A 27545-nucleotide genomic window follows, 5' to 3' on the forward strand; every position below is an offset into this window, starting at 1 on the left:
GCGCGCCCGTCTCAGTCTGAGCACGCAGCTGGGGGCGCGCCCGTCTCAGTCTGATTCCAGAGTCTCCTTTCCTCTGCTAACCCGACCTGTGAGCTGTGGCTCCGTTCTCTGTCTTCCCTTTGCCGTCTAGTGGGCCTCTCAGTTCTATCCTCTACATCCAGGGCCTTCTCATCTTTCACCTAGAACAGGTACCCATGACCTCTTAAGAGGATTTCTTGAACCTCTTAAGAGGATTTCTGTCCAGGTGACTCTCTGTTCTAATCCATTCCTAATCTTCTCACAGAGAAAGTGGGTTGTGTCGACTTCCTGCTTAGCCCTTCTGCTAATCCCCCCACAAACTGAAATCACCCTCCTTGTGTGGGTGGGGTGATGGGAGTTTCGTGTGTGGCTCCTTGTTCTCCTGCACCGATTTTTCCTGTGCTGGTTAAATGAGTGCAGTGTCCTTTCACATCTTAATGAACGCTCCCAGCTCTTTGCCAGTGTAGTGGTTTGAATGAGCATAGCCCCTACAGGCCTCTAACGATGGAATAGCTAGGTCCCTAGCTGGTGGAACTGTTTGTGAAGGATTAGGAGGCATGGTTTTGTGGGAGGAGGTGCGCCATGCCATCTCATGGTTGTGTCTCAAGAGGTGAACTCTCAGCTACTGCTCCCTGCTGCAGTGCAATGTTCACGAACTCTACCCCCCCCGAAGCTGTGAGCCCCAAATTCAGTGCATTCTTTTAATAAGCTGCCTTGGGCTAAGCAGTATTTTTGATGCCCTTCATCAGGTAAAGAAGGTGTTCTCTGTAGCTGCTAAGAACGTGCCATTGCCCCGAACGTTGTATCTTAGCAGATGTTTCTCTGTCTACTCAGTCTCTGACTCACTTTTCTACTGTTGATCAATTTTCTTTTCCTGGATAAATCCACCCAGGTTTTCCTTTTGAACCCGCCCCAATATTATCCTTTTGAAAATACGCTTCTGGTTTTCGTTGGTGAGTATTGTGTTTAGAACACAGCCCTTCCGCCTGTGCACTGGCTTGGGGGAAACATTCCTTTTTGGAGAGGTGACCAAAAGCAATGTGATGGGAAGAAACAGCGTTTGATTTCTGCTTCTGCCTGGGTTTGGGGGATTGTCTGCATGACCACAATCTGGGGAGGAGACGGTGTCCGCAGCTGTGGGACACTGGCAGAGGAAATGTATGTCCTTACTGAGATGTCCGCATTCTGCATACACTTCAATAATGCTCAGCACGAGACTGAAATAGATTTGATAGGATTTAATTGTTTTAATGCCAGTTACATAAAAGTCAGCATTTACGAATAAACCTATATATGATCAGTTTGCTATCTTACCTTACATAAAATAAAACGCACACTCAGTAAAGAGAGGGAAGGCCAGCGGGGTCCCCCAGGAGCTGTCTTCGAGTCTTTGCTAATGTGAATCCAAGTAGGACTTCCTCTCTGAGACTTTGCTGAGGCCGAGGGTGAAGAGGACAGACTTCTCAAGATCCAGATAGCTCTCGTATTCCAACTTCAGCTCGGCCTCCATTTGTTCTTTTGTCTTTTGATAGATTTTCTAGGTGGGGACAAGCAAGACAGCTCTCTAAGCTTAGAAACCAAGAAGGAAGGAGAAGGAGCTGGGGTTTTTCAACGGCTGATGTGGCTGCTCCCTAGAAGGGACTTGTGTGAGGGTAGAGGACAGATGGACAGGAGGGGCAGCCTGATGTGCTGGAGAAGTGGGGACTGCAAAAACCATGCTCTTCACGATGTCTCTGTATAGCAATGGTTCTCAGCCTTCTGGTTGCTGTGACTCTTTGATACAGTTCCTCATAAAAAATAAATAAAATGATTTTTGGTTGCTACTTCATAATTATAATTTTGCTACGGTTATAGGTCATTATGTAAATGTCTGTGTTTTCTGATGGTCTTAGGCGGCCCCTGTGAAAGGGATGTTCTACATGGCCCCCCAAAGGGATCACCATTCACAGGTTGAGAACCACTGCTATAGACCAACAAGCAAACCCCTCCTGCAGTCTCCCCAGTGTCCTGCCTTCCTTGTGTGGTTGGAGGGCAGTCGATGACTTGCAGAACTGCTTTGCGCTTAGACTCGTAGCAGTGGTGGATCAACTGCTGGTGTAGAGAGTCTCTCGTCAGTGCACTTACACCAGTGTTTGTAAGTGTCCACAAGAGCAAAGCTAAACCAATCTGTTTGCGGCCGTGGGACTAGACAGAGAGTTAATTTACTGGGATCTCTGTATCCTTTGTCGCCACCAATGGTGGCTTTTGAAATGAGCCCTGTGCTTTGATTGTGCCAGTTTGTATCTATTAATAGGTGAAGTGCGCAGAATGCCACAGTATCCACACGTTGGCACTTCTCATGGAGAACAGGGCTCACCTGGAAGTTTACTTTGGAGGTCACCATGTGCTTGTTGGCTATGAAGGGACCACAGGTAGGGGCAGTTAGGAAACTGTGGTGACAAAGGGGTGGGGTGGGGGTGGGGCAAGCCAACGAGAAACAGAAATTCAGACCTGAGAGACTCGGATAAGACCTCGAGGAGAACAGTTTATATAGTATCTAAAAGTCCCCAAGTCCAGTGGATGATGGAGGGTCTGACCCACAGAGAGAGGCTGAAAAGAGGGGAGCGGGGCCTGTAGAGCGTCATGTCTCTCTTCTGGCTGGGTGTAAGATGGATGTGTTCCCCACTTCTCTGTCTCAGGGTCACAGCACCACCCCTCACACCTTTCCCCCACGTCTATCAGCTGCTGTGTTGCTGTAGCAACTGCTTGATGGCAGACGATCACATTAGCGGAAAGCCTTCTAGCAATCGCCAGAGGTGGCTGTTGGTATTCCCATTTTCCAGATGGGACAACCAAAGCTCAGCCAAGATGGAAGTTTTGCTCCAGATCTGTGGGATTTCAGCCCATGTTTTAACCTCTTTGTTTGGTCTTTTTCGTATGGCGAGTTTCAATACATCACTCGCCAGACATAAGAACTCCACACAACGCAAGAATTCATCTGTGAGTCTCTGTATCTATACTAAAGGACTTAGGAAATGCAGTCAATTAGAGAAAGAGGACTTGGACAGAATCTCATTATATATCAGGGCTGGTGAGATGGCTCCGTGCCTACGGTGCCAAGCCTGATGACCTGATTTACTGATAGGAGGACACTGACTCCCGTAAATTACCCCCTGGACTCCATATGTGAGCTGTGTACGCTCTTACTACCCAGAACACACCCCCCACATGAGAAGCAGAGAGAAATGTGATAGAATCTCACTGTGTGCGCAACAGGTGGGTCTCACTCATGGTCTTGTAGGATTCTGATGCCCCCGGAAGAAAGGCATAAGCCTAGGGAGCACTCTGGACTCTCGTGGGATGGGCCCCAAGGCACTGCCACTGCCACCAAGTGGGAGAGAGAGGATGGCCACTCTCATCCGGAGAGTTCACTCACCGCTTTCTTCTTCACCAGTTCCTGGGCCATATCTATCTTTTCTTGCTCACGGATTTCTTTGCGCTGCTGGACGTATTCCAGGTGTCTCACTTCTCTCTCAAAGTAATAGTTCACACTCGATACCTGTCAGAAACAAGGGCCCACGGTGAGCTCAGCCCATAGGGATGCCCGCCCCCCTGTTCCAATGGCCGTTGCTCTGCAACTATGATTTCCACATCATCTCCCTCAGCCGCCTGATGACACCGACCACCTTCTTAACCATAGCGGAAGGATAATGACAGAAAACAACCCACCCTTCAGGCCAGTGGTCCTCAGCCTTCCTATCGCTGCAGCCCTCCAATCCTCTTCCTCACGTTGTGCTGACCCCCAACCATACGGTTATTTTCATTGTGACCTCACGACTGTAATATTGCTACTGTTATGAATCATAATGTAAATATCAGTGTTTTCTGATCGTCTTGGGTGGCCCCTGTGAAAGGGTCCTTAGACCTCCATGGGAGTTACAGCCCCCCCCCACCCCCGGGGGGGGCCCTTGAGAGCTTTAGGTGACTGTGGTTTGAAGGTCGTCCATGCTTCTGTGGTTACATTCAGGTCCCTGTGACTTGCAGGTCCCTAGGACAGGAACAGTTATAGCTGGGAGGAGAGAACTGTAAAACCCTGCCGTTTTTTTATAATAGACATATAGAAATTTGTTCTCCCCACCCTTTTTCCTTCTTATTTTGGAGACTAAAGTTGCATACCCTCAACTGAACATGGTAAACTCAGATAAAGATATTTATGGAGACTTGTGAGTGGCAACAAAGTCTTCAATGGCTGAGCCATCTTTTTTTTTTTTTTTTTTTTTTTTTTTTNGGGGGGGGGGGTTTGAGACAGGGTTTCTCTGTGCAGCCCTGGCTGTCCTGGAACTCACTCTGTAGACCAGGCTGGCCCCGAACTCAGAAATCCGCCTGCCTCAGCCTCCCAAGTGCTGGGATTAAAGGCATGCACCACCACTGCCTGGCTGGCTGAGCCATCTTTACAGCCCCTTTAAAGGGACTAGAGGCGGCGCTGAATTCTGGTCCCCAGAGGACTTGGCCCTGGGTCCTACGGACATTAGCAGAGAAACCATTATCGATCCCCCTGGGGAAGGAAGGCAGTCCAGGCCCGCCTGATGCCTAGCAGGAGCTGGGCCAGCGCTGGGGCTCGCAGCAGATTGCAGTCTGTATAAGCCTGTATAAGTCTGTATATTTAAGCGGCATGGACATTTATGTTTTTCTACTCTTTGGTCCCTTTAAACCCCCATTCTCGCTCGGTGTTGCTCCGAATGCTTGGGTGGTCTGGGTAAGGTTGGGGCGAACAGAATATTGTCGGTTCAGATGGGGGGCTGGCAATGTGCTGGGGCTGGGAGGATGATGTGTGTGTAGATGTCAACTGAGCTAAAGCTATCGGTTGAAAATACCGACTCCCCATGTCAGTTCTCCGCCCAGTCTGCCCTTCATCCCCTTGACTTCCTTCCCATCTCCTGTTTGGTTATTTTCCTTAGCATCAAACTATCTAATTCATATGATTAAAACATACTATTTTATTATTTAAAATAAAAAGTAAATAAAATGAATAAAAATTTTTTTGTGTAACATTTAAAATATTATCCAAAATAAAATACTATTTAAAATAAGTCTCTCATTCTCTTGTAAAACAGAAGTGCCAACATTTAAAACACACTTTTAAGATCTGCCCCAAGGGGAGGAGGTGTGGGATGTGGAACGGTCGGAGGGTGGAGAGGTGGAGGGCGGGGAATAAAATATGGAGTGTAAAAAATTAATTAATTAATTAGTTTTTAAAAAGCCTCCCAGCTGGGCATGGTGGCGCACCCCTTTAATCCCAGCACTTGGGAGGCAGAAGCAGGCGGATTTCTTAGTTCGAGGCCAGCCTGGTCTACAAAGTGAGTTCTAGGACAGCCAGGGCTACACGGAGAAACCCTGTCTCGAAAAACCCAAACCAAAACCAAACCAAAACAAAACAAAAACAAAAAAACCAACCCCCCCCCCAAAAAAAAAACCCAAAGGCTGGCAAGGTGGTTTGTCAGGTCAGGGTTTTGCTGCCAACCAAGTGTGATGACCCGAGTTCAATCCCTGGCACCCACATGGTAGAAGGAGAGAGCCAAGCAAGCTGTCCCTTGACTTCCACAAGTATGCCATGGCATGCACCCCACCCCAACGCCAATAAATCAACAAGTGTACATTTTCAAAAAGAAACGTCCCAGCAACATTAAACTTGCAAAGTTGCAACTTAACTGACCTCATTCAAGGAAGGGTGACTTAAGGTCCAAGGGATTTCTAGGATGTGCAGTGTTCCGTAATAGTCAGCTACGGCTATAAACTGCTGCTTAGCTGAAAGATTGGAAAGAAAGAAAGAAAGAAAGTGTGCGTGGGGGAACTCAACAAAGGGAAAAATCATCTCAAGAGGTTAGACACAAAACTCCATCTAGTTTTTGTGGTTTCCGGGAAGGCCTGCTGCAATTCCCACGCCCATGCCCCGGGCAAGCTGTCAGATGCTCAGGACTGGGACCAGCCATTCTTTCCAGCTGATGAGATGAGAGTCAGACTCTGAGTCTCCACAGCCTCCACCACCTCGCCTTGCTCTCCGGATGTCTGTATAAGGAGATGGACTGACAGAGGCAGGGGATGACAGAGGGCAGGGGGTGGGGGCAGGCTCTGAGCAGAGGGCACACACTCAGCACACATGTCAAGAGCTAGCTGCAGGACCCCTGCGTGGGAGAGTTCCAGGAATGCAGCCCCAACCACGGTTTTCCTGCGAGTGCACGAGTGTGTGTGGATGCCTGTTCTCTGTCACTTCCCCGATGTTTCTCTTCTCTCATTTTCAGGAAGGTCTGGTTCAAATTGCTGAGTCCTACACTCAGAACCCCGCAGGTACAAAGTCAGCCTTTTGTACCGAAGATAGGATAACATACTTTGGTTGTGCCTCACGGCTAGCCGGAAACCGCACTCAGACATTCTAGAGACCCTGAAGCCCGAGTGTCTGGGTGGGGTGTTTCTGCGAAAAATTTTAAGAGTCAATCTTGTATCTATGGACTTTAGGAAACAAAAGGAAACTTCTTCCAGTAAAGGCAGACATACAGGAGCTACACAGAAAATACTAATTGGACCGGGCAGTGGTGGCACATGCCTTTAATCCCAGCACTTGGGAGGCAGAGACAGGTGGATTTCTGAGTTCGAGGCCAGTCTGATCTACAGAGTGAGTTCCAGGACAGCCAGGGCTACACAGAGACACCCTGTCTCAAAAAACCAAAAAGAGAAAAAAGAAAAATAAAATAAAATACTAATTGGGCCAAACGGTGTGTGAACCCTAAATAAAAAAAAAGGAAATAAATTAGTTTTCTGTAGACTCATCCTTTAATTTATGCTTGCTTGGTAGTATATTGCTATTTGCACACATTTAACTCAGAGTCTAAGGCTTATATAGATACATAACCCTAGAGAACAATGTGTTCCCGTGAAGCGGGTTGTTTGTGGGTATGGCCTGTGCATGGATCACTGAAGTGCACAATAGTTTAAAAATGTGGCAAAGAAACAGAACTCAATATTCCTGGAAAAGAAACATCCCCGAAGCAGCACAGGTTTTGAACCACTCTGTCAGGGATGGACGCTTTCATCCCGTGGTTCAAAGTCAGCCTCAGTCTGACCTTACCAGCAGTCTGGGGAATCACGGCTAATGAACTGGATCACGTGGGGCACGCGAAGGGAATCAAGGTGGAAGGGAAAGGATGAGAATGTTGTTGGAGAAACAAAGGTTAGAGTGGAGAGCAGGAGAGAGAGGGAGGGAGAGAAAGGAGACAGGAGGAGGGGAGGAAGGGGGTGGGGGGAAACACAGGAGGTTTTCCAGGTGAATGTCAGAGCATTCCTAGGTCACCCAAACACATTGCTCCACGGGCTAGAGTGAACATACAGGAGAAGGTCCAGGGTTTGATGTAGGTGATCATGGTGATGCAGATATTCTGGGACTGGGCTGGCTCGTGAGTTTTCTCCAGGAGGTCCCAGATATCCACATATCCGTCCTCTCGGCCGATGTAGAACACTCCAGGCCTCGTCAGGGACCAGTGCCCTGCCGTGTACCTTTTCGGTCCGCAGCACGTTTGAAGGAGCGGTCCCGTCTAAACATAAGTTCAAAAGACACATTGAAATCTTTTCTCTTTTCCTTTCTGTGACCATAGTCTTTATTTCCTTTGTTTTAGAGTTTTGTGTTTAGTTTTTAAATAAGAGACAGAGAGACAGAGACAGAGAGAGACTTCCACGTGTCACCACCCCCCTGTGTGGAAGGGAGAGGGACCTCCCTTCCCTGGAGGAGTTGGTTCTCCCCTGCCCACTGCTTTACACAGTTTCTGGGGATCAAATGTGCTTCATAAGCCCTGAACAGCTTAACGTCTGCGCCGTCTTGCCTGCAGTGCTGTGGGGTTTATATAGGACAAGTTATTTTCTCTATCAGTTATTTTATAAGAAACTGTTGCATCCATTATTACCACTACCCAAATTGTGCTGCTGGTGGCTGCGAGCGAGTTGCTCGCCACCCACCAAAATGCTCTGGATTCTCAAAGGACACACTCTCTCTCTCTCTCTCTCTCTCTCTCTCTCTCACACACACACACACACACACTCATACACACACACACTCATACACACACACACACACACACCACTGCCTTCTATTTTAATATGCCTTAAGCTGGGCCAACTCAACCCTCCGTGCATCTAGCATGCTTTCCCTTCCAATATTCCTGAATTATTGCTTACTATCCTGACCACCCTGGATCCAGGCCCGCAGCCCTCCTGGGTCCTGATCCCCGCCTCTTACATGTTGACAGTCTCTCTGTCTCTCTGTCCTACACTTCTCAGGCGGGGATTTTCTCCTTCTCCGGCAAGGGTGGTACTACCGCCTTCTTCTTCTCTGGGTTCCCTTGCCCTGGAAATCTAAAGTCCTGCCTCAGGCTGGTGAGATGGCTCAGTGGGTAAGAGCACTGACTGCTCTTCCTAAGGTCTTGAGTTCAAATCCCAGCAACTGCACGGTGGCTCACAACTACCTGTAACAGGATCTGACACCCTCTTCTGGTGCAATCTGGAGACAGCCACAATGTAGTTACGTATAATAATAATAAATACATCTTTGGGAGGAGCGAGGGGGCGACTGGAGTGAGCAGAGGTCCTAAAAATTGCTGTGTTCTTATATACATAAAATAAAATTAATACATCAAAAAAAAAAAAAAGAAATAAAGTCCTCCCTCTATCTCTCTGCCCAGGCATTGGCTGCTGGCAACTTTATTTACTAATTAGATCCAATTGGGGGCAGGAACCTCGGCATTTAACATGCAGACAGGTGAATTCCCGAGTCATGTGAGAACCCAATTAACATACTTACTATAAGCAATAAACCACGCCCACACCAAGCACCTCCCCTCCTCCCCCCCCCCCCCCCCCGTTTTAGTTGCTTTTCCAGCGTAGCTTCAGATGGTCCTGTTAACCCAGCTGCCTCTGTGCTGACTACTACCTCTATGCAAACCTGTAGACAGCAGACATAAGAGTGTAAAGCCATTTCTCACAACCTTATCTGGCTGCCAGAGACCTGTTGCCCACGGAAACAATTCCGGTGTCTACAAAAGCAAACGATAAGTCTGCTGTCATGGTTTGAATTCGAGCCCCCCACAGGCTCGCTCGTGGCTCCCAGCTGGTGATATGATTTTGGGATGTTCTGGAAACTTCAAGTGTTGGGGTCCAGTTAGAGGGGAGAGGTCATGCCATTGAAGGCTACAGCTGGCCCTGTGCCTTCTACTTCCTGTCCACCTTGAGATGAAGAGCCCCACCTGCGTGTTGCTGTTTCTATGGTGGTCTGTTTCAGCATGGGATCAGAACCAACAGAGTCAGACGACCACACACCACTCATCCGGAACACCTCCTCCCTCTCCTACGTTATGACTGAGGTGTTTTGTCACAGCGATGTGAAAGGCACAAAGGCAGCTGCCAACCTCAGCAGTGAGCTGCACACTGGACATGAGCAGCAGAGCCTGCCAATGTTTCACAGACAGCCTCAGATGGTGGTACATGCGTTTGGAAGAGGGACTTTGGGCCACCTTTTTAAAAATTTCTTATTAGATATTTTCTTTATATACATTTCAAATGCTATCCCAAAAGTCCCCTATACCCTCCCCGATGCCCTGCTCCCCTACCCACCCACTCCCACTTCTTGGCCCTGGCGTTCCCCTGTACTGAGGTATATAAAGTTTGCAAGACCAAGGGCCTCTCTTCCCAATGATGGCAACTAGGCCATCTTCTGCTACATATGCAGCTAGAGATACGGGCTCTGGGGGTACTGGTTAGTTCATATTGCTGTTCCACCTATAGGGTTGCAGATCCCTTCAGCTCCTTGGATACTTTCTCTAGCTAGGCCACCTTTATAATAAACATCTTTTTAATCCTTCCACCATGAGATGATTGGCTAACTTTGGCAAGTTACCACAGACAAGAGAGGTTAGAAAATGCTTTCTCCCACTGTCAGGTCTGTTTACCCATGACAGACATCCAAGAGTCCCTTATGTCCTCAGTGACATAGTAAGGTGTGGCGTTGTCGGTTTGGTTTATTGCTATGTATTACAATGCTTAATGCTATACCCAAAGGAAAGGTAGGGCTTAAGGGTGACTTCTCACATCTTGCAAACCTTGTCCCTTTATTTAAAACTATTGTTTTAAAAAAATGACTACAGCCAATTACTGGAAAGATCAGAGGTAGATGGGTTTGGAAAGACCTGGTTGGAGGAGGAGAGACCAGAGGAGGAGGAAGAACGGGAAGAGAGAGGAAGCAGCCATGAGGGGAGATGGACCCTGAGCACATGGCCAGGAGAAACAGCAAGTATCTGGGGTACACCGCTGGGGAGGCAGCCAGGCCAGCAGTGAGAAGAGTAGGTCAGGGGTGACCTCCCAGTAATTGTCAAAGCCAAATAAAATAACCATAGTCTGAGTCTCATTTATTAGCAAGCTAGTTGGGGATAAGTTTAAGTTTGACTGTATTACAGTTGTCTTCCACAAGTCAACCCAGACACAGGAAAGACACTTCTTGTGAGGCAAGAAGACTGCCCAGGCCTGGGCTGCCCTGCCCTCCCCTCCCTCTTCCCCTCCCTTCCCCATCTCCCTCCCCTCCCCCTCCCCCCACTTCATGACCTCCGAGGCTTTTTGTGCCCATGCTTTAAGTTCTTTCAGACATCGGCAAACCCGGATCTTAGTCCTGCAAGTCTTCTGCTAATCATGCCGGTTTTCTTTGCTCTAACTACGAAACTTCCTTATTGGAAAAGTAAACAAACAAGAACAAGACAAACCCTACAGAGTATATTGTTCGAAAGTTTGCTGATGAAGACTTAAGCAGCTCTCAGCGTGACTCAATGGCACCCTGTGTACAAGCAATTGACACACGTTTCTTTTTAAAATTATTTGTATAAATTAGGGATCTGGAGGGCGGCTGTTGTTTGGTGAAAGAATATGTACGCCCCAGTTGTGATCCACACATGCTCTCTGCCTCTGTCTCCCTCCCTCCCTCCCTCCAGGTTCTTCATATTCTCATTATTTCTCACCGAAGGGGCATAGTAATTTAGATTTTCTCCCCAAAAGATCTGCCCCCGCTTCACTGGATTTAATTGTGTGTGTGTGTGTTTTCCAGTATTTTTGTTTGTTTATCTTGGCAGACTGGCGCCTATCTAGCAGGACCCGTCTTAATCCTGACCAAGTCCTACTGCAACCCTGGGTCCTCAGTCTAGAGGTGAACCTGCCAACATGTTCCTGGTGCAGAAGAAAAGTGGACAGGCTGGGCGACCCCTGGACTTCGTCTAGTCACCAGACTCCATCTTCTGAACCTCAAGGAGCGGAGTTCAAGTCAGATGAACCGCCCACAGTAAGTATTTCCAAGAAAAACTGTGGTTGGGTTTCAGAGAACAAGGGCCCTGCTGTGTTCACATCCCCCCTGGAAAGAAGGACACGTGGTTGTGTTTTCAGAGGTTTCCAGTGCTTCTGCTGACAAGCTGCAGCCAGACCATCTGTTCTCACTTCTCTATAAAGTGCCCCATAGGCAAAGGCAGTATCCGGGAACAGCCTGTGTGTTCCTGTTGTCTTTCTCAGCGGCAAGGACACACCCACCTGCTCCGTTCTGCGGCTACTTACCATGACCTCCTCCTTCCAGATAGCCACGTTCCATCCCCCAACAGTGAGGACGATGTCATTGAAGAAAGGCGACCTCTGGATGGTGTGGACAGCCCCATCGTGGACGGTGTAGAGGCTCACAGGTTTCTTGGCTGTGGAAGTGGACAAGGCCCAGTTTGGGTGCATAATCTGCCATAGAAACTTGCCCCCGGGGACACTTTTTCAGACCCTCTGCCATGCCATGCCCTGTTCTCCTTCATTCACCTGTTTATAAGTCCAGCATGGGAGTTACAAATATCTGTGGATTGTTTATATGTGCGAAGGTCTTCATGTGTATGGCTAGACAACGGGGACCTAGAAGCCCGACACGGCCTTGCCCTCAAGTGGCTGGCAATCTAGTGGGAAGGAAACATACCCAGTAAATAAATCTCTCAGGGAGTAATTGAAACCCACCTATGTGCAGACCAAAGAAAAGCCACTACAAGGAAGAGGGACAGGGGACACTCCTAACTTAGACTGAGTCGTCAGGGGAGTAATCATTTAGGTCTGAGTGTAGCTGAGCCTGGGAAGTTTCTGGTACTAAGGAGCAGTGCACATAGAAGGATGCCCTGAAGTCTGGAAAGAGGACCAGTAAGGGCCTCTGTCTTTGTGGTAGCTGGAGCTACAGGGGTGAGATGTGAACCAGGGCCTGAAGAATCAGACCATGGAGGGCCCTGTAGGGAAAAGAGTTCAGACCAAGCCCACAGCGCAATGTCTTCTTAGGAGTCTAGTTCAGATCCACTGATGATTCCAAAGGTACTCTCACTGGTTATGGGGAGAATGGGTGGGAGGCAGGGGGAAGCAAGGTGGGGACCCCAGTGAGGATTCCTGTGGTCCTATAAGTGGGAGAGACAGTGGTGACTTGAATGAAGTCCAGTAGTGGGATAGATAATCAGGACATATTTGTGAACCAAGATATGGGAACAGCTTTGCCAGGCAGAGTGCGTGACATGAAGTGCTAAGAACGGCCTGGTTTCTGACGAAGAACAACTGGCTTGATGCAACTTCCTTAGCAGCTGAGAAGGTAAAGTTCAGACCATGAGACCAGAGCTCTCCTGGGCCTCTGCCCCAGCCCCAGGGTCTTCCTGCCTCTCTGTTCTCCACACAGAGCACACCAGGACTAGAGCTGGGGGGGGGGGGTTCCTTCCATCTGCCACGGCTGGCTGATAACCTGAATGAATGTTCATTCTCTACTCCAGATTCCAGGGACGGCCACGGAAGTGTATGCTGGTGGGGTCGAAGGTGCAGTGTCTCTAGGCTACAACCACAAACTTATTCTGTACCTCGCCTCTTTAATGCTATGTGAGGGCTGAATTGCCGCCTACCCAAATGCTGGTGGGATATTAAGGAGAACGAGATCTCTTTACATTTGTAAGGAAATTATAAAGTAGGGCTTTGAAAGGCTTTGGGTCCATCCACATTCACACAACATCAGTTGCCACAGAAGAGAGGTGGGAGCATCCATGGATGAATGGTAAATACAATGTGGTATAGATATGACACGGGATACAATTGAACACGGGTGGGAGAGGTGGCTCCATGGTTAAGTGCATTGGCTGCTCTTCCAGGTTTGATTCCCAGCTTTGGAGTAGATCAGAAAATTATGGCTCTATTTTGGGGCAGAAATAGTCTGTTATGAAAGAGTCAATCTTCAGTCGTCAAAACCTCTGAGGCTTCTGTCACATTCTCCTCTCAAGAGTGGGGACTCTAAAACCACTTAGAAGAAGAGCTGTAATTGGGAAACCCATGTAACCCATTCCTACCAAGAAAATCCAGAAATCTAATCCCAAGCCTATTCCCCAAGAAGGCATGAGTGTCTGGACTGGTGTCTTTGTCATAGGCTTAGGTGTAGCTTCTAGGCAGAGGTGTTGGTTCAGAAAGTGATAAGAAACCAGCGTTCTCTCCTGGACCTCAGGGACTGGGGAACAAGGGCATTTCCTGCTCCTGGCCGAGGACAAAAATGGAATTGTTCACTTTCAAGGTCCTTGCTTCTAAACTGACGGACTGGGTCCTATCCCGGCACTCCTCAATGGTTTAACAAATCACACGCTTCCTCTAACCCCAAGGCTAAGTGTGTCAGCATCTGAGACACAACGCAAAGGTTCTTTCACTTGGCCAGGACACACCTCCCTGGTGTTTCCAACAATGGATTTCAAAAGTGCTTGGATTTATGACTTTCTTTACTTTGATACTATAAAAATTTCAAGGACTTTTAAAAAACCACACTTGGATATGGAATTTTGGTCTGTGTTTTCAGAACATGATCATTTAGCTCTGGAATGGCCTTTGAGATGAGAGCAGCTTTTCTCTTTCTTTCTTTCTTTCTTTCTTTCTTTCTTTCTTTCTTTCTTTCTTTCTTTCTTTCTTTCTTTCTTTAATATTAACAGATTAACAGTTGGTTTCAGGATGACTACAAAGAGCTAAGAGGTGGGGTTCCAGAGGCTTCAAAGGTTCTGAAAAGCAGAGAGACTGAGGGGGATGCAGTCTAGGGGGCTGAGCTGACTAACCAAGCAGGAGAAGATGCTCTGGCTTGCTGCCTATAGATTCAGACCGCGGGGTCAGAGCTGAACTGTATACTTCAGTCAGGTTGCAGAGGCAAAAGGGCAGGTTAAGGAAGGTGCTGAAGGATGGAAGCCCGCCCAGGTGGATGAATAGGACCCACAAGACACGGATTCTGGTTAACCATATCAGCAGAGGAGACTGAGCTGAGCTAAAGCCCCAGGGAGAGCTGGGGTTCTCTGCCTGTGGGCCCTTGGCCAGGCTGTGGCAGCCAGGGTCTAAGGAATGCTAAGTGCCCACCTTTTTTTTATGGGAGCCAGGTTAGGGAATTATAGACTTTCTTAGGTCTAGACGGCCTGATAAGTTCTTGGGGCTAGTTTCCCTGATCTTGTTTTATTGGTCTTTATTTCCCCACTGTCCCAAGTCACCCTGGTATATTGATAGAGCGGTCCCATCTCTAGTATCCATAACAATCATTTCTCTGTCTGTGCCATGTGGGACCAGATGTGATACCAAACAGATGATGCCATTAGAGTGTCCACCAAGCTGTGAAAGTCACCCTTCATCTTCAAGATGCAATCTCAGGCCGCTTGTAAGATGGAGTCTCTTAGGTCAGGGCACAGTCTGAAAGCTCATTGTTTCACATAATATAGAGTAAGGCTCAGACGGATACAAACAAACAAAATTAAACAAAACAAAACAAAGGTAGCTCTTTTAGATTGGAAGCAAGAGATCACAGTTCATATATTTCTCAGGCTTTTCTTGAGTGGTCTAGAAAGTTCCTGACAAGGCAGAAAGCACTCCCAGACTGGAGTGGCTTTGTTTTGCTGATGTTTTTGTTTCTCTCTCTGGGGTTGCCCCTGGGGAAGTTCCCCTCCACTCTGAGCAGTAAGCAGGACTGTCCTGGGGGCTGGAAACCCTCTCAGAAGAGTGTGGTCGGCTGTGGCATCATCCCCAATGGGAAGGTCTGGTGTTTTGTTTTGTTTTGTTCTGTTTTAATAGCATCGCGTGGTGATCTTTTCCTTTGGAAGACCTGCGTGACTGTCAACAATGAATGGGGCTGTCCCTAAGTTATTAGATGGAGTGCCAGAGCCTCCAGGCTGCGTTGTTAAAAGAAAATTATAATAAACCAGAAGGCACAGATTGGCGGCAGACTGCCTGGGCTCAAAGGCTGCCACCGATGCCCAAGGCAGTCATCCCACAGGGCTGCTACGACAACATGAGTTTATCCGTGAGAAGCACTTGGCACAGTGCCCGGTGTGGCTGTGTGCTGGTTGTACAGTTTAAGGGTGTACTACATGGAACAGTTATGTCAACCTTCGCCATTCAGATCTGCGGTTCTTGGCTTGCCTCTTAGGTCATGTGGAAATATTTGATGTGGCTGCCCCTGGCCCTGGCCCCGCCCCCACACTCATCCCATTAGGGGTAATCTGCCTTTCAGAAGGTTTTGTTTTGTTTTGTTTTGTTTTGTTTTGTTTTGTTTTGTTTTGTTTCTTACGAGGATGGAATTCTCTCTTTTGCCTGTTTAAGGAGAGTTGAGCAGGCCGGAGGGTGGGTGGGAGGGAGGGTGGGTGGGAGGGTGGGAGGGGATCAAGCTGCGGGTAACTGCATCAGCCTCTGCCTCTCCTCTCTCTGCCCCTATGCCCCTCTGCCCCTCTGCCTCTCTACCCCTCTGCCCCTCTGCCCCTCTGCCGCCGCCTCTGCCTCTGCCTTGGCTTCACTCAGGAAACATCCCTGGTGTTTATGAAAGATGCTGGGTGGGAGCTCACAAGGAAACCATCTGCAGCCCACAGACTGTGAATAAGGCACACCGGTTACAACCCAGTGTGGCTGTGTACCAATTCTCCCACCCTGCAAACAATGTTCAGTGGGAATGGCAGGCCGGCTCCGTGTTGCCTGTTACACAGTGCTTGGTTGATGGCTTCAAGGGTCTTTACAGCCCTGGAGTGAAAGCTCTTCTTCTTGTTGGGAATGGGCTGAATGCCAAGGAATGAAAAACAACTCCTTTCCACCCATATCTTATTTGCCATAAAGTCCTGGTCTACACACCTTCACGTCTCCCATGTTTTCCTGCTATGTGCTGTGACCATAACTGCCTGACAGTCCCCACTCATTCTCACTAGGCCACTGTGACTGTTCATCTTGCTTCTATTAGGAGTCCTCTGACAAACAGCCAGCCCCACTGACCCAGCCCCCGCTCCCCTGCCAGGCTCCTTTTCTGAAACTCTCATTGAGACAGTCACAGCCTTTCGCCACCTGCACTCAGATGGCTGGCTGTGTCCTTCTGCAGCTGACCTCTAGACTGGTATGCTTTGGCCCTGAGTTCTCCCTCTTCCTGCTTGCTAACTGCTCTTCTGGGTTCCGATGTGCTCAGCCTTGATGCTCTTTTGACAAGGAAGGCTTTCCCCCATCCAACCCATCCAAAGAGTTTCCAATCCATCCTTTAGGACTCAGCTAGCTCAACGCTGGTTAAAAAAAAAATGGCCCAAGAGAGACAGTCCCTCTCTCGAGTTCTATATCGTTTTTCTGATTGCTTACAACCATAATGCTGCCATTTGCTTGCCTTTCCCTACAGGTCAGAAGAGGTCGCTTCACCCTCACCTATTGTCATCAGTGTCTGGCCCGTAGCATAAAAATGGAATGGAATTTATTTAAAATAAATGACTTTTTAAAAAAATGGTCCTGCTCAAGAAAATGCTTTCAAAAGCTGGCTGTAAGAGGAGATGGGACCTCAAGAGAATGTTTGTGATCAGAAGGAATCCATGCTTGCCAAGGCATCCAGTCTGCTACTGTGTATCAAAGGAGTAGAGACTATGGCCCTGCTACACAGTGTCTATGTAGTGTGTATGCCATGCAGCATACACACCCACAATGAATACCCATCCATTATCTAAGAAATAGAGCAATGCCCTCAAGGCTCAGGAACTCCCCAGAGGGATGTGAGGGTTGGAGGCAGGGGCGCAGGGAGGCGGAAGGCTGTCTGCACAACAGACATTGTGATTACACACTCCATCTCACAGCACTTGTGATTACTGGCATGACATCTGGGCAAGGCCAGACCTGTTAATACTCTGTACTGGGGACAAGGGAGAGTCCCCTGACCCATGAGGCCCCCGGTGGCCCCGAGGAACTATAGGCAGATGGTGATTTTTAGTCAGGTAGAGGTTCACCAGGCCCTACCACTTCCTGACTATCTATAGACAGCTAATGGTCGCTGTCTGATGAAGAGATGTTTAGACATCTCTTCAGTGATGTAGACACTGGCAAAGGAGCCCAGGCGCCTGTAAATGACCCTTAACCCATAGCCATGCAAGCAAGCCCAGTGGCTATTAAATAAAGAAATTAGTAAGGACTAGGTGAGGGGGAAGAGGGCATTAGTGGGAGCTGGAGGGAGATAGCAGGGAGCAAAGAGGCCTGAAGGTGATAAATACATTTTACATTTATGTGTGTGTTAAAATGTCACAGGGAATATCATTAGCATATAATTAGCATATGCTAATAAACCTTAAAACAAAAGGGAGATCCTCCTAATAACAGGTTAACCTGTCAGACTTACCCATAAGTCGTCCGGTGTCAGAGTCCCTCTCCATTTTCCAGTCTGTGTATATCACCTCACCTTCCTAGAGAGAGAGCAGGATCTGGATGAATGCATTTCAGAGGCACGAGGCCTGGTGTTCCTGTCCTGGGACTGAGGGTTTAAAGACAAAAGCAACGGGTGAGTTTAGAGACAGGAGAATTCAGTATACAGGAGGGAAGAAAGGCTCAAAGTTGCTACTGTGTTTTATTTCAAGAGGACTTTGATTTTGAGTGAGTTTGCTTCGTGTTCACACAGCGACACACGAAGTAACATTGGAAGTGCGGAGACCGCATGCATGCATGCACGCACGGGTAACTGCTGGCTTTGGGAGAGAGCAGGTTTGGGTCGGCTTGCCCTCAGCATTTAGCCAAGTCAGGGCTCAATAAAGACCTGGAACAAGATGGTGAGGGGAGATGCAGTCTAGCATTTACCTTTGAAAGTCGGGAAGAGGAAGTACAGCCTCACCTCAGACTTAGGTATTGCGCAGTCTGGCACAAACCTTTGGCCATTTTAAGGAGGGGGAGGCAGAAGGATCTGACGTGAAGCAAAAGAAGAGAGAAAGCCACTCAAATGGGGAAGAGACCGAAGCAGTGGTGACATGGGCAGAGAAGCAGTGGACCGGGCGGGCGTCTCTTAAAGCACAGCAAAAACATAGAGGCTCCTTGTCAGGTCACCTGTTTCAGGTCACCTTGATCATGTGCCCCTTCCTCCTGCCTCCTCCCTCCACCTTCCTTCGGAGTGCGGAGATTACAGACCTGTACCACCAAACCTGGTTTATGTGGTGTTGGAGGTAGGACCCGGGCCTGTGCGCACTAGGCAAGCCCTGGGTTGACGGGGTTACAACCTCAGCCCCTGTTAAGGAACTTTCAAACGTGAGGTCTACGAGATATCTAAGTTAAAAATCTTAAATACAAAGGAACATATTAAAACACGAAAACGCGTACAAACAGCAGACAGTGGAGGTCATACAACACGACAGGGGAGTGTAATTTAAAAACCTGACAGTTCCCTTTTACCTCTGTTCCCACGAAGAACTTCGTGCAGAAGTCCTCTATCGGCTTGAGGATATTGGCTATCCCTGCTTCCAGGTTTTGGTAGGGGTTAATTTCTGACGTCCTCACCATCTTGATCTGACTTAATATCTTGTCTCTCAGAATAATATGGATGGACGACGTACCTGTTTAGAGACGGAGACAGATCTTTAAAAATACACATTGTATTTTCTGTGGCTTTCCACGCACATCTGCTCCACTCATTCCTTTCCCAATGTGGCAGTGACCCTCATCTTTCTCAGACCACCACCAACTATATCAAAATGTATATTACACATTAAAGCCAAGGTCGAAATACCAGGACTTTTCTTCCAAATATTTGATATCATTTTATTTTAGAGCAAAGTTTTTCTGATGTACAATTTATAAATATTGTTAAGCTTTGGAGAATGGAGAAAAAAGCAAATTAAATGACAAATATATTTAACGCCACGGTTTTCAAAGATAGGTTTCTCTCCCTAGGGGATTTTCTGTGGCTACACATAAAACAGGCTCTGTAATCAATGGATCGTATCCTGGGACTGGAGAGGTGGCTCTGTGCCTAAGAACACTTGCTACTCTTCCATAGCGCCTGGGCTTAGGTCCCAGCATCTGCGTGGCACTTAACCACCATTTGTAACTCCAGGACCAGCTAAGTCAATGACTTCTTTCAGCTTCTGTGGACACTCAGCATACATGAGGCGCACATATATACACATAAGCAGGACACTCATATGCATAAAAAGGAATACATATTTAAAAACGGAATCATATCCTATATTAACCTGATGTGCCGCTCATTTGTTCTCTTTGAGTCGGGTAAGGAGAAATTGAAGAGGGGAAGACAGGAGACACACAAATACTTAGGAAGGCACAGGCATCAAAAAATAGTGGGGTGTTTAAAAATGTGGGTGTGTATGTGCATGCACATGTGCACAGCAAGAGGGAAATCAGAGAACGAATTTAAACGTCTTCTCTCTCCTTTAAGCACATTAATTCCGAGGATCAAGCTCAGGTCTTTGGGCTTGTGCTAGAAGCACGTACCTGCCAAACCATCTTGGTGGCTCAATAAAACCGTTTCATGCTATGGAGTTGAAGAGATCAGAGAAAAATATTCCTATCTATTGTGTTTACTCTGACTTGAGTGGGATAGCCTTGGATATTTAATGACTTCAAAGCTCTTATTATGTACCACACAGCTTCAGTCTTTGGTGTTAGTAATTTCTGCAATTAATTTTTATTGAACACTTACTACAAGCCAGGCATTAAATCATGTATATTTCTCTATTAATGTATATGTACAATGCTACCTCTGTTATCCTCTCACCTTTTCCCCAGACAGGATAGAGATAAGGTAAGGCATAATTATAGAGGCACAATCATTTATTTGGTCAAATAATAAACTAGATTTTAAAACACAGACCATCAACACCAGAATCCACTCTTAATCATTATGCTTAAAAAGTATATGGCAGTCTCTGAAGGCTGCTCTAAAAGAATTCGAAAGCTATTAGACTAAAGCCTTCCTCATTAAAATACATGCAGTTTTCTCATGGAGAGGTCGAGCTGGTGTCTACCTACAGCCCTCACCCCTACTGACTGATTTTATGGTACTGGAAGATGCTCTGGATGCTACAAGAGGAGAAAGGTAAACACCAACCCAGCTACAAACCAGTCCACCAGTGATGCTCTGCCTGCATGCTGTGCTGGTGCGGTAGCAGCACAAATGTTGTGGTAGTAACCTGTTACTATCTGACTAGATTTAAGGTGGACCTCGTGAGATGGAACCGGTGTCTGACACTGCTTGATTGCCCAAGAACCCGAGACTAGATGGGCCAGGGACCTAGGGAGAAAACAAACACTATTGCTCTGCGAAAGGGACAAGATCACTCTTAATGGCATTCCGCTCTCTCCATAGATCAGTGGCTTGCTCAGTCATCATCAGAGAAGCTTCCTCCTGCAGCAGGTGGGAACAAATACAAAGACCCACACTGGACAATGTGCAGAGTGCGAGGCTGTGGAACACTCAATTCTGAGTGAGATTCCTCATTAAATCCCAAGGAAGCAAGGTCTTCTACACACAGCAGGGCTGATACACGTGAGGACTCATGGAGACTGTGGTAGCACACACAGGGACTGAAGAGGGCTAAGCCAGATGGGATCCCAGTGCGGAGAAGGGAAGCAGACACAAGCTCCCATCCCCAACCCAGAAGCTATTTCCAATTGACAACTGCTCACAAATGAAAAAAATAAAGTTTTCTTCAACAGAGTGTTATTGGATATTTTGGAGACTTTTTTTATGCGTTGTCTAGGTGGGTTTTTGTTTTTGTGTTGTTTCATTTTGCCTTTTGTATCTTTTGTTTTAACATTACAGGCCTTCTTATATGAGTTCATATTTTGTGTTTTTATGGGATTTCTCTGTGTGTCTATGCCTGTATACACACCCCCCCCAACACACACATCTTTAGCACCTTTTTTCTGTTCGTTCGTTTGTTTCCTAGTCTGGTTTGTTCTAGTTGGCTTTTTGTTTTTAATGAGATAGGAAAGCAAGGGTGTGGATTTGGGTGGGTGTGGAGGTGGGGGATATCTTGGAGGAGCTGGGGCACGGAAACCCATGATTATATTATGTGAAGAATATTTTAATTAAAAAGTAATACACTTAGAACTTTTGAAAGATTACTAGATTATGTCCAGGGACCATGAACTATTTTTGATACTAAAATGATGCGGGGGGTGGGGTGTGTGTGTGTGTGTGTGACGTGGCGGTGGGGGAGTCCTTGGTCACTAGGTGGCGACAGAGTACCAGAAAAATGGGGCAGGTTCGCCATGGTCCAAGGAATCCAGGCAATCAAATGTCCCAATCAATAGACAAAATGTCTTAGGGAAGTTATGTGTGCATTCTAATGAACAGATCCGAGACTGGCCAGAATGGGTGCTCGGCTGGCGGTGTGTCCAAACCTCAGGTGGTGTCTAATAAAATTACGAAGGTTGGTTACTCACACAGGAGGCCGGAAGCCACAGATCTTTCTGAACCCATGGAGTTGCCTGCAGCATGAATTTCTGTACGGCCTGCTTGTGTTTCTGCTGGGAACATGTCTGTTCCTTCTATTTTGATTTATCCCAGATGCTTTTCTTTAAGAGTAATACATAGGGGCTGGAGAGATGGCTCAGCGGTTAAGAACACCAACTGCTCTTCCAGAGGTCCTGAGTTCAATTCCCAGCAACCACATGGTGGCTCACAACCATCTGTAACATCCTCTTCTTGTGTGTCTGAAGTGAGCGACAGTGTACTCATATAAATAAATCTTTAAAAAAAGAGTAATAGATAAAATCACGTTGTGCAAAAAGAAAATGTTTGGATGCTATGTTTTCATGTTTGACAACATAAGGGTGTTGTATAAGCTGCTTATTTTAACGAGAGGCTTTTCCTTAAGTGCATGTAAATGTATTTTCTATCTGTCCCACCAGAATATTAGGTCTGTGAAAAGACTTATCTTCAAAAATATTTTTGATTATAAATTATGTGTGTTTAAGCATGTGCACATCCAAAAGAGAGGGAGAGTCCCTGGAGCTGGAGTCAGGGAGTTGTGAGCCACCTGACACGGGCGCTGTGAGTGGAACCGGGATCCTACAGAGGAGCGGTCAGTGCTCATGAGGCCTAAGCCACCTCTCCAGTCCCAAGACCTGTTTTTCCAATACTGTGTTCTTAGAGCCTAGGACCTTTGGGGGGAGTTTAAGAAATACGTGTTGACTGAATGTAGACTGCACAGGGCAGCTTGCATGTGTGAGGCCCTAAGTTCATGAAAGAAAAAAAATTAAGAAAGAGAAGGAAGGGTTTATGTGTCTAAAGACAGAACTGCAAAATCCTTGAAGCAACCACTGAAGGGAAGTGAAGAGAACTAGACACGTGTGAGTCAACAGTCAGAGGACCACACATCTTTCTTTCCCTAAGCAGTTGCTAGGACAAGGAGACTGGAATCCAGGAAGGAGCCTCCGCCATCTGTGGTTTCACTTTCTGCAGCTGAGGTCAGGAAACAGCAAATGGAAAATTCTAGAAATGAAGCACTTCTGAGTTTTGGGCTGTATGGCAGCCTCCTTAGAGCAGTGAGACCTCGTGCTGTCTGCTTAGCTGCTGCTAGGGTATGGGTTGTCCAGGGAACGGTGCGTCCATGCTGCGCACGCCACCTGCCCATTGTCAGCCGCTTAGATGCCTTGGTACTCAGACAGGCTTCCGAAGGACTTGAGCTCGACTGACAGCACTCCCCTCCTTCAACCTTCTCCCACCTTTAACTTATTAAAGGTCCCAGAGTCCTAAAGCAGGATGCTGGTGGTCTGGACGTGCTCAACAGAGGCCGAGGAAACACTCTCGAGTGAAAACCCGGAAGCACAATCCAGGACTTTCAGGGACTGACTCACGGAACCTTTATTCCAGGGCACAGTTGTGACTCACCGAGCCTTTATTCCAGGACACAGTCCCACACTTTATTATTCCCACACTTTATTAACAGGACTGTTAACTTCTTGCTTTGTCTCGCTTATGAAATACATCTGTGCTTTTGGGGTTTGAACTGGGAATAGTAGGCGCTGGAACGCGCCCCTCACAGATGGGAGTATCCCTGCTTTGTTAGCTGATTGAGCCTTGTACACAGCTTCTTGAAGTCGAGGTCATGACCCCGAATCACATCTGAGCCTGTGATGGAGAAGACTCTGTAGTTCCTTTAAAATGTTTGTTTGGACACCAAGGGACAACAAACGTGCTATGTTTTAAAAATGCCCCTAAATCTAGATTCCCCTTTTTTCTCCAGCACAGGCCTAAAGATTTCTGCTCCAGCTGGGCATTACCTACATTTAAAAAACAAATGTGTGTGTGTGTGTGTGTGTGTGTGTGTGTGTGTGTGTGTGTGTGTGTGTGCTGCCTTGTCTCACCTCAGTGGAAGAGGATGTGCCTAGCCTTGCAGAGATTTGAAGTGCCACAGTGGGGGGATACCTGGTGGTGGTGGTTGGGGGGAAGAACCGGCTCAGAGGAGAAGGCAAGGGAGGAATGGGGGAAGGATTGTGGGAGGGGGTGACTGGGAGTGAGGCATTGAGTGGGCTATAAAGTGAATGAATAAAAAGAATTTTTTTAAAAATTTAATTAAAAAAAAACCACTTTTTTTCTTAGATGTCCTTTTGTTTAACCAAACTTTGGAAATTTTACAACAGAAATCTTTGGAGGCAAGGCAAGAATCTGACAATACTTCAATTATTACTTAGTTTTATGGGAATTTTTGTATATTTTTAGTGTGCTTTGCTCTCCAGTTGAACACTCAGCAATCCTTTCCTTTGAGGGGTTTGAGAGCTTGGATGTACCCTTCAATCACATTCCAAAGGAACACGGATGGAGCCAAACTAGATTTAAAATATGAAATTTCTTTTTCTTTTTTTTTTCATTCATTTGATTTATCATGGCATTGTGAAACTATGCCAACTAGAAGTTTTAATTTATGGAAATTTGTTTCTTTGTGTTTCATATTGTATTATGTTATGCCTGAGATAAACTTCATTCAGTAAACTTATTCTTTGAACAGTACACGTTCCTTAGGTGGGCTTCATTAATTTAAAATTTTATTGTATTTATGTTCTTTGAACATGTCTTACATGTATACTATGTAGTTCAACCCTATATGCATACATGTATACAATGTATTTCGATCCTGTCCACCTGTCTTTTTTAGGGTTAACTGTTGCTGGGATAAAATGCCACAGCCAAAGGCAACTCGGGAGGAAAGGATTTATCCCATTCACCCTTGGATATAATGGTTCATCACCTAAAGCAGTTAGGGAAATAACTGAAACAGGGCAGCATCCGAGAGGCAGGAGATGATACAGAGGCCATGGAGGGATGCAGCTCACTGGCTTACTTAGCCTGTTTTCTTAGAACCCAGGACCACCAGTCCAGGAGTGGCACTATCCATAAAGGACTGGACCCTCCTCAACCAATCACTGATTTAAAAAAAAATGTCCTCCAGGCTTGCCTATAGTTCTCTCTTAGGAGGCATCGTCTCAATTGTGGTTCCCTCTTCTCTGATAACTCTAAACTGTGTCAAACTGACATAAAATTAGCCAGCACACTGCCCATCCCTCAACTTTGAGCACCTCCCAACCTTATGCTATGTCCTTTTTTTTTTTCTTTATTACACTCTGATTCCAGGTAGCGCTACCCACATGTATGTATAGGATTCTATAGAACCATTCATTAGGGCAAGGTCGACATAAGAGTGGGCATACACCTGAAGAAAACTATCTCTTTCTTCGCAGCCAATGACATGAGGCTTCAAAACATATAGAAGTTGCCTTGGAGGCATATACCCATGGTACTACCTAATTCAGAGACCGAGGGAGAAGTTCTACTCAAGTCTAGGAGTTCAAGACCAATAAAAGTAGGAAACAGAACAGACACACAGAGACACCCTTTCAGTGCTTACAGAGCTGCATCAGGATTCTGATGTGCCTGCCATCTGTGTCCTGATGGTTTTAGTACAAGCTGTCTCTCTCCTAAAGAGATACAAACTTTCGTGGAGGTTTCATTGCGCTCTTAGGAACCAGAGAGTTCTAGCAGGGAGCTCACCTTAGACATAAATGGATAGCAGAGCTCCAAGACACCCTTGTAATAGACAAAGACGCTTTAGTTACCTTGTATTTTGCAAAGAAAAGGGTCTTCGCCCAGGCTCAGCTTGGTTGGACAGTGGTCTAAACTTGTATCACCCTTAGACAGTTTTAACTTTTGGAAGAAAATAAAAGAAAGACATTCTTAGAAAATCCTGGGATTTTTTTTTTTTTGTGCCTGTCCCTTCTGCTTCTAGGTCATTAGAAACCGACCATGTATCACTCCACCACCCCCCCTTTAACCCAGTTGTTTTTCCCCATGAAAAACACCCAGTTCTTATTTCTATAACCAAGCTACCAAGGGAAGCCTGCCTGGGGACATGTTTCCCAACCCCAAAGTGCTATTTTCTTTATGTGTTTTATATTGTATTCCAAAACTCATCTTCATGAGTTACAGCATAAGATAATGAACAAGGGGCTGCCTGCCTTCTTCCCTAAGTTTTTCTTAAAGGTAAAGATAAAGGCTCAGGAAGGGAGCTTGCTTTTAACTGGATGGCTGCAGGTCCCACCAGGGACATACTTTACCCTGAATGACCATTGTGGCCTTGCGCCTGCATCATGTATTCCTGGCTAGAATGATAAACAGCCCTTAGGTTTCTTCCCCTATGCCCGCTCCCCAGTTTTCTCCTTCTGGATATTTGTTTACCCACTTGCCATGCAATTATTCTTTGGTACATTTACGTATTCATTTGTTTTGCTTCAACTATTCACAACTCAATTAGCCTTTCTGGGCCCACCCGAGGAGCTGCCAATCTTCAAGAAATCAGTACGAAGCTGAAGAATCACCACAGGGCTATTTGTAAGTTGTGGCTCACTTACGCAAGAAGTATCAATCCCAGCCAAGGTCACTGTGGTTTGGGTGTCACCAGAAGTCAAGGAGTTTGATGGATGGATGATGAATGAATGAATGAATGAATGAATGAATGAATTCATGGATCTTGTGGTCCTGTGTCAACTCAAGCCATTCTTCAATTGGAGGGCGGGTACGTTGGTGTGATTTATGTCACGTGTATGGTGTATAGGGAGGAGCAGAGCCCATGTTACTTACTCTAGACAGGGGTTTCCAGGAGAGATCTAGGTGCAAGAAAGTCGAGGGCACATCAAAGGGAATGTCAATGTTTTCTTCTTTCTTCTTCTCTACTGGTGGTTGTTGGGAGTTTGTGTTGTTGGTGACTGTGGTTGCTGCTGAGGCTGCAGCTGCAGATGTGACTACAGGTTTTTGGGGTCGGATATCCCAAAAACAAATCGTGCTAAAAGAAAAATCACGTTATTATTCTTTAAAATTAAGATCGAGTAAGAGATGCAGTGTCCGGATACCATGCGAAACAATGGTGAGGTCTTAATGTTTCTAGAGCTGAGTGTTTTTAGGAAGCAAGGCCTTTCTGAGCGCTGCTTTCTCAGAGGTTTGATTTTTAACTAACTGCATTTGTGTGTGGCTGTGTGTGACTTTGTGTATGTGAGTGTAATATCCAGAGAGACCCCAAGAAAGCCTCAGATTTCTGAGAGCCAGAATTCCCAGAGGGGGAGCTGTGTCATGTGAGTGCTGGGAACTGAACCTGGGACCTCTGTAAGAGAAGCCAGAACACTAGCTCACCCCCACCCCCCAGCATGGTGCTTCCTATTGTACAGAGAATCACACCAGGATTACTAGGGATGTTTGATGACTTACTTTGTCTTGATGGTAATGCACGGGGATTCAGTTTGTACCTGATGACTTTAAAGAGGAATATAAGTGCTTTATTAAGATGTGACTCATATATATATATAATAAGTTCATCTATCTAAAATGTCTAGTTTTAATGGTGGTTGTTAAAGTAGTCAGCCTCTTCTCCTGGGCCTCACAGCGCCTGCGCCTGTCTACTCCCCTAGCACAAGGTGTCATTATTTCTACATGGGTCAAAGAATTTTTGTTTTTTTGCTTTTTGTTTGTTTATTTTTGAGTCAGGGTCTCATTACACAGCTCTACCTGTCCTGGAACTCAGTATGTAGACCAGGCTAGCCTCAAACTCACACAGATCATCCTGCCTTTGCTTCCAAGTGCTAACGGTGTGCACCACTGCATCCAACTTCAAAGATTAAAAAAAAAAAAAAAAAAAAAAAAAAAAAAAAACTCTCCATACAGCTCAGGCTGAACTCAAGCCATGACTCTC

General features: G+C 46.6%; 1 protein-coding gene across 1 annotated transcript in view; it reads right to left on the reverse strand.

Moving 5' to 3' along the window:
• Positions 1–1241: 1241 nt before the first annotated feature.
• The window catches only part of Wdr63 (WD repeat domain 63), a 57514-nt gene continuing 31210 nt past the window's right edge, over positions 1242–27545 (reverse strand). Inside the window, exons 15-23 of the mRNA XM_021157846.1 lie at positions 26444–26645; positions 25423–25510; positions 18736–18896; positions 17699–17762; positions 11626–11756; positions 7379–7583; positions 5711–5802; positions 3434–3556; positions 1242–1555 (exon numbers count right to left, since the gene is read on the reverse strand). Of these exons, the coding sequence (XP_021013505.1) occupies positions 1412–1555; positions 3434–3556; positions 5711–5802; positions 7379–7583; positions 11626–11756; positions 17699–17762; positions 18736–18896; positions 25423–25510; positions 26444–26645 (1210 nt within the window). The 3' untranslated portion in view covers positions 1242–1411. The remainder of the gene's footprint in view (positions 1556–3433; positions 3557–5710; positions 5803–7378; positions 7584–11625; positions 11757–17698; positions 17763–18735; positions 18897–25422; positions 25511–26443; positions 26646–27545) is intronic.

This window comes from Mus caroli, chromosome 3 (assembly GCF_900094665.2).
Source record: "Mus caroli chromosome 3, CAROLI_EIJ_v1.1, whole genome shotgun sequence".
NCBI lineage: Eukaryota > Metazoa > Chordata > Mammalia > Rodentia > Muridae > Mus > Mus caroli.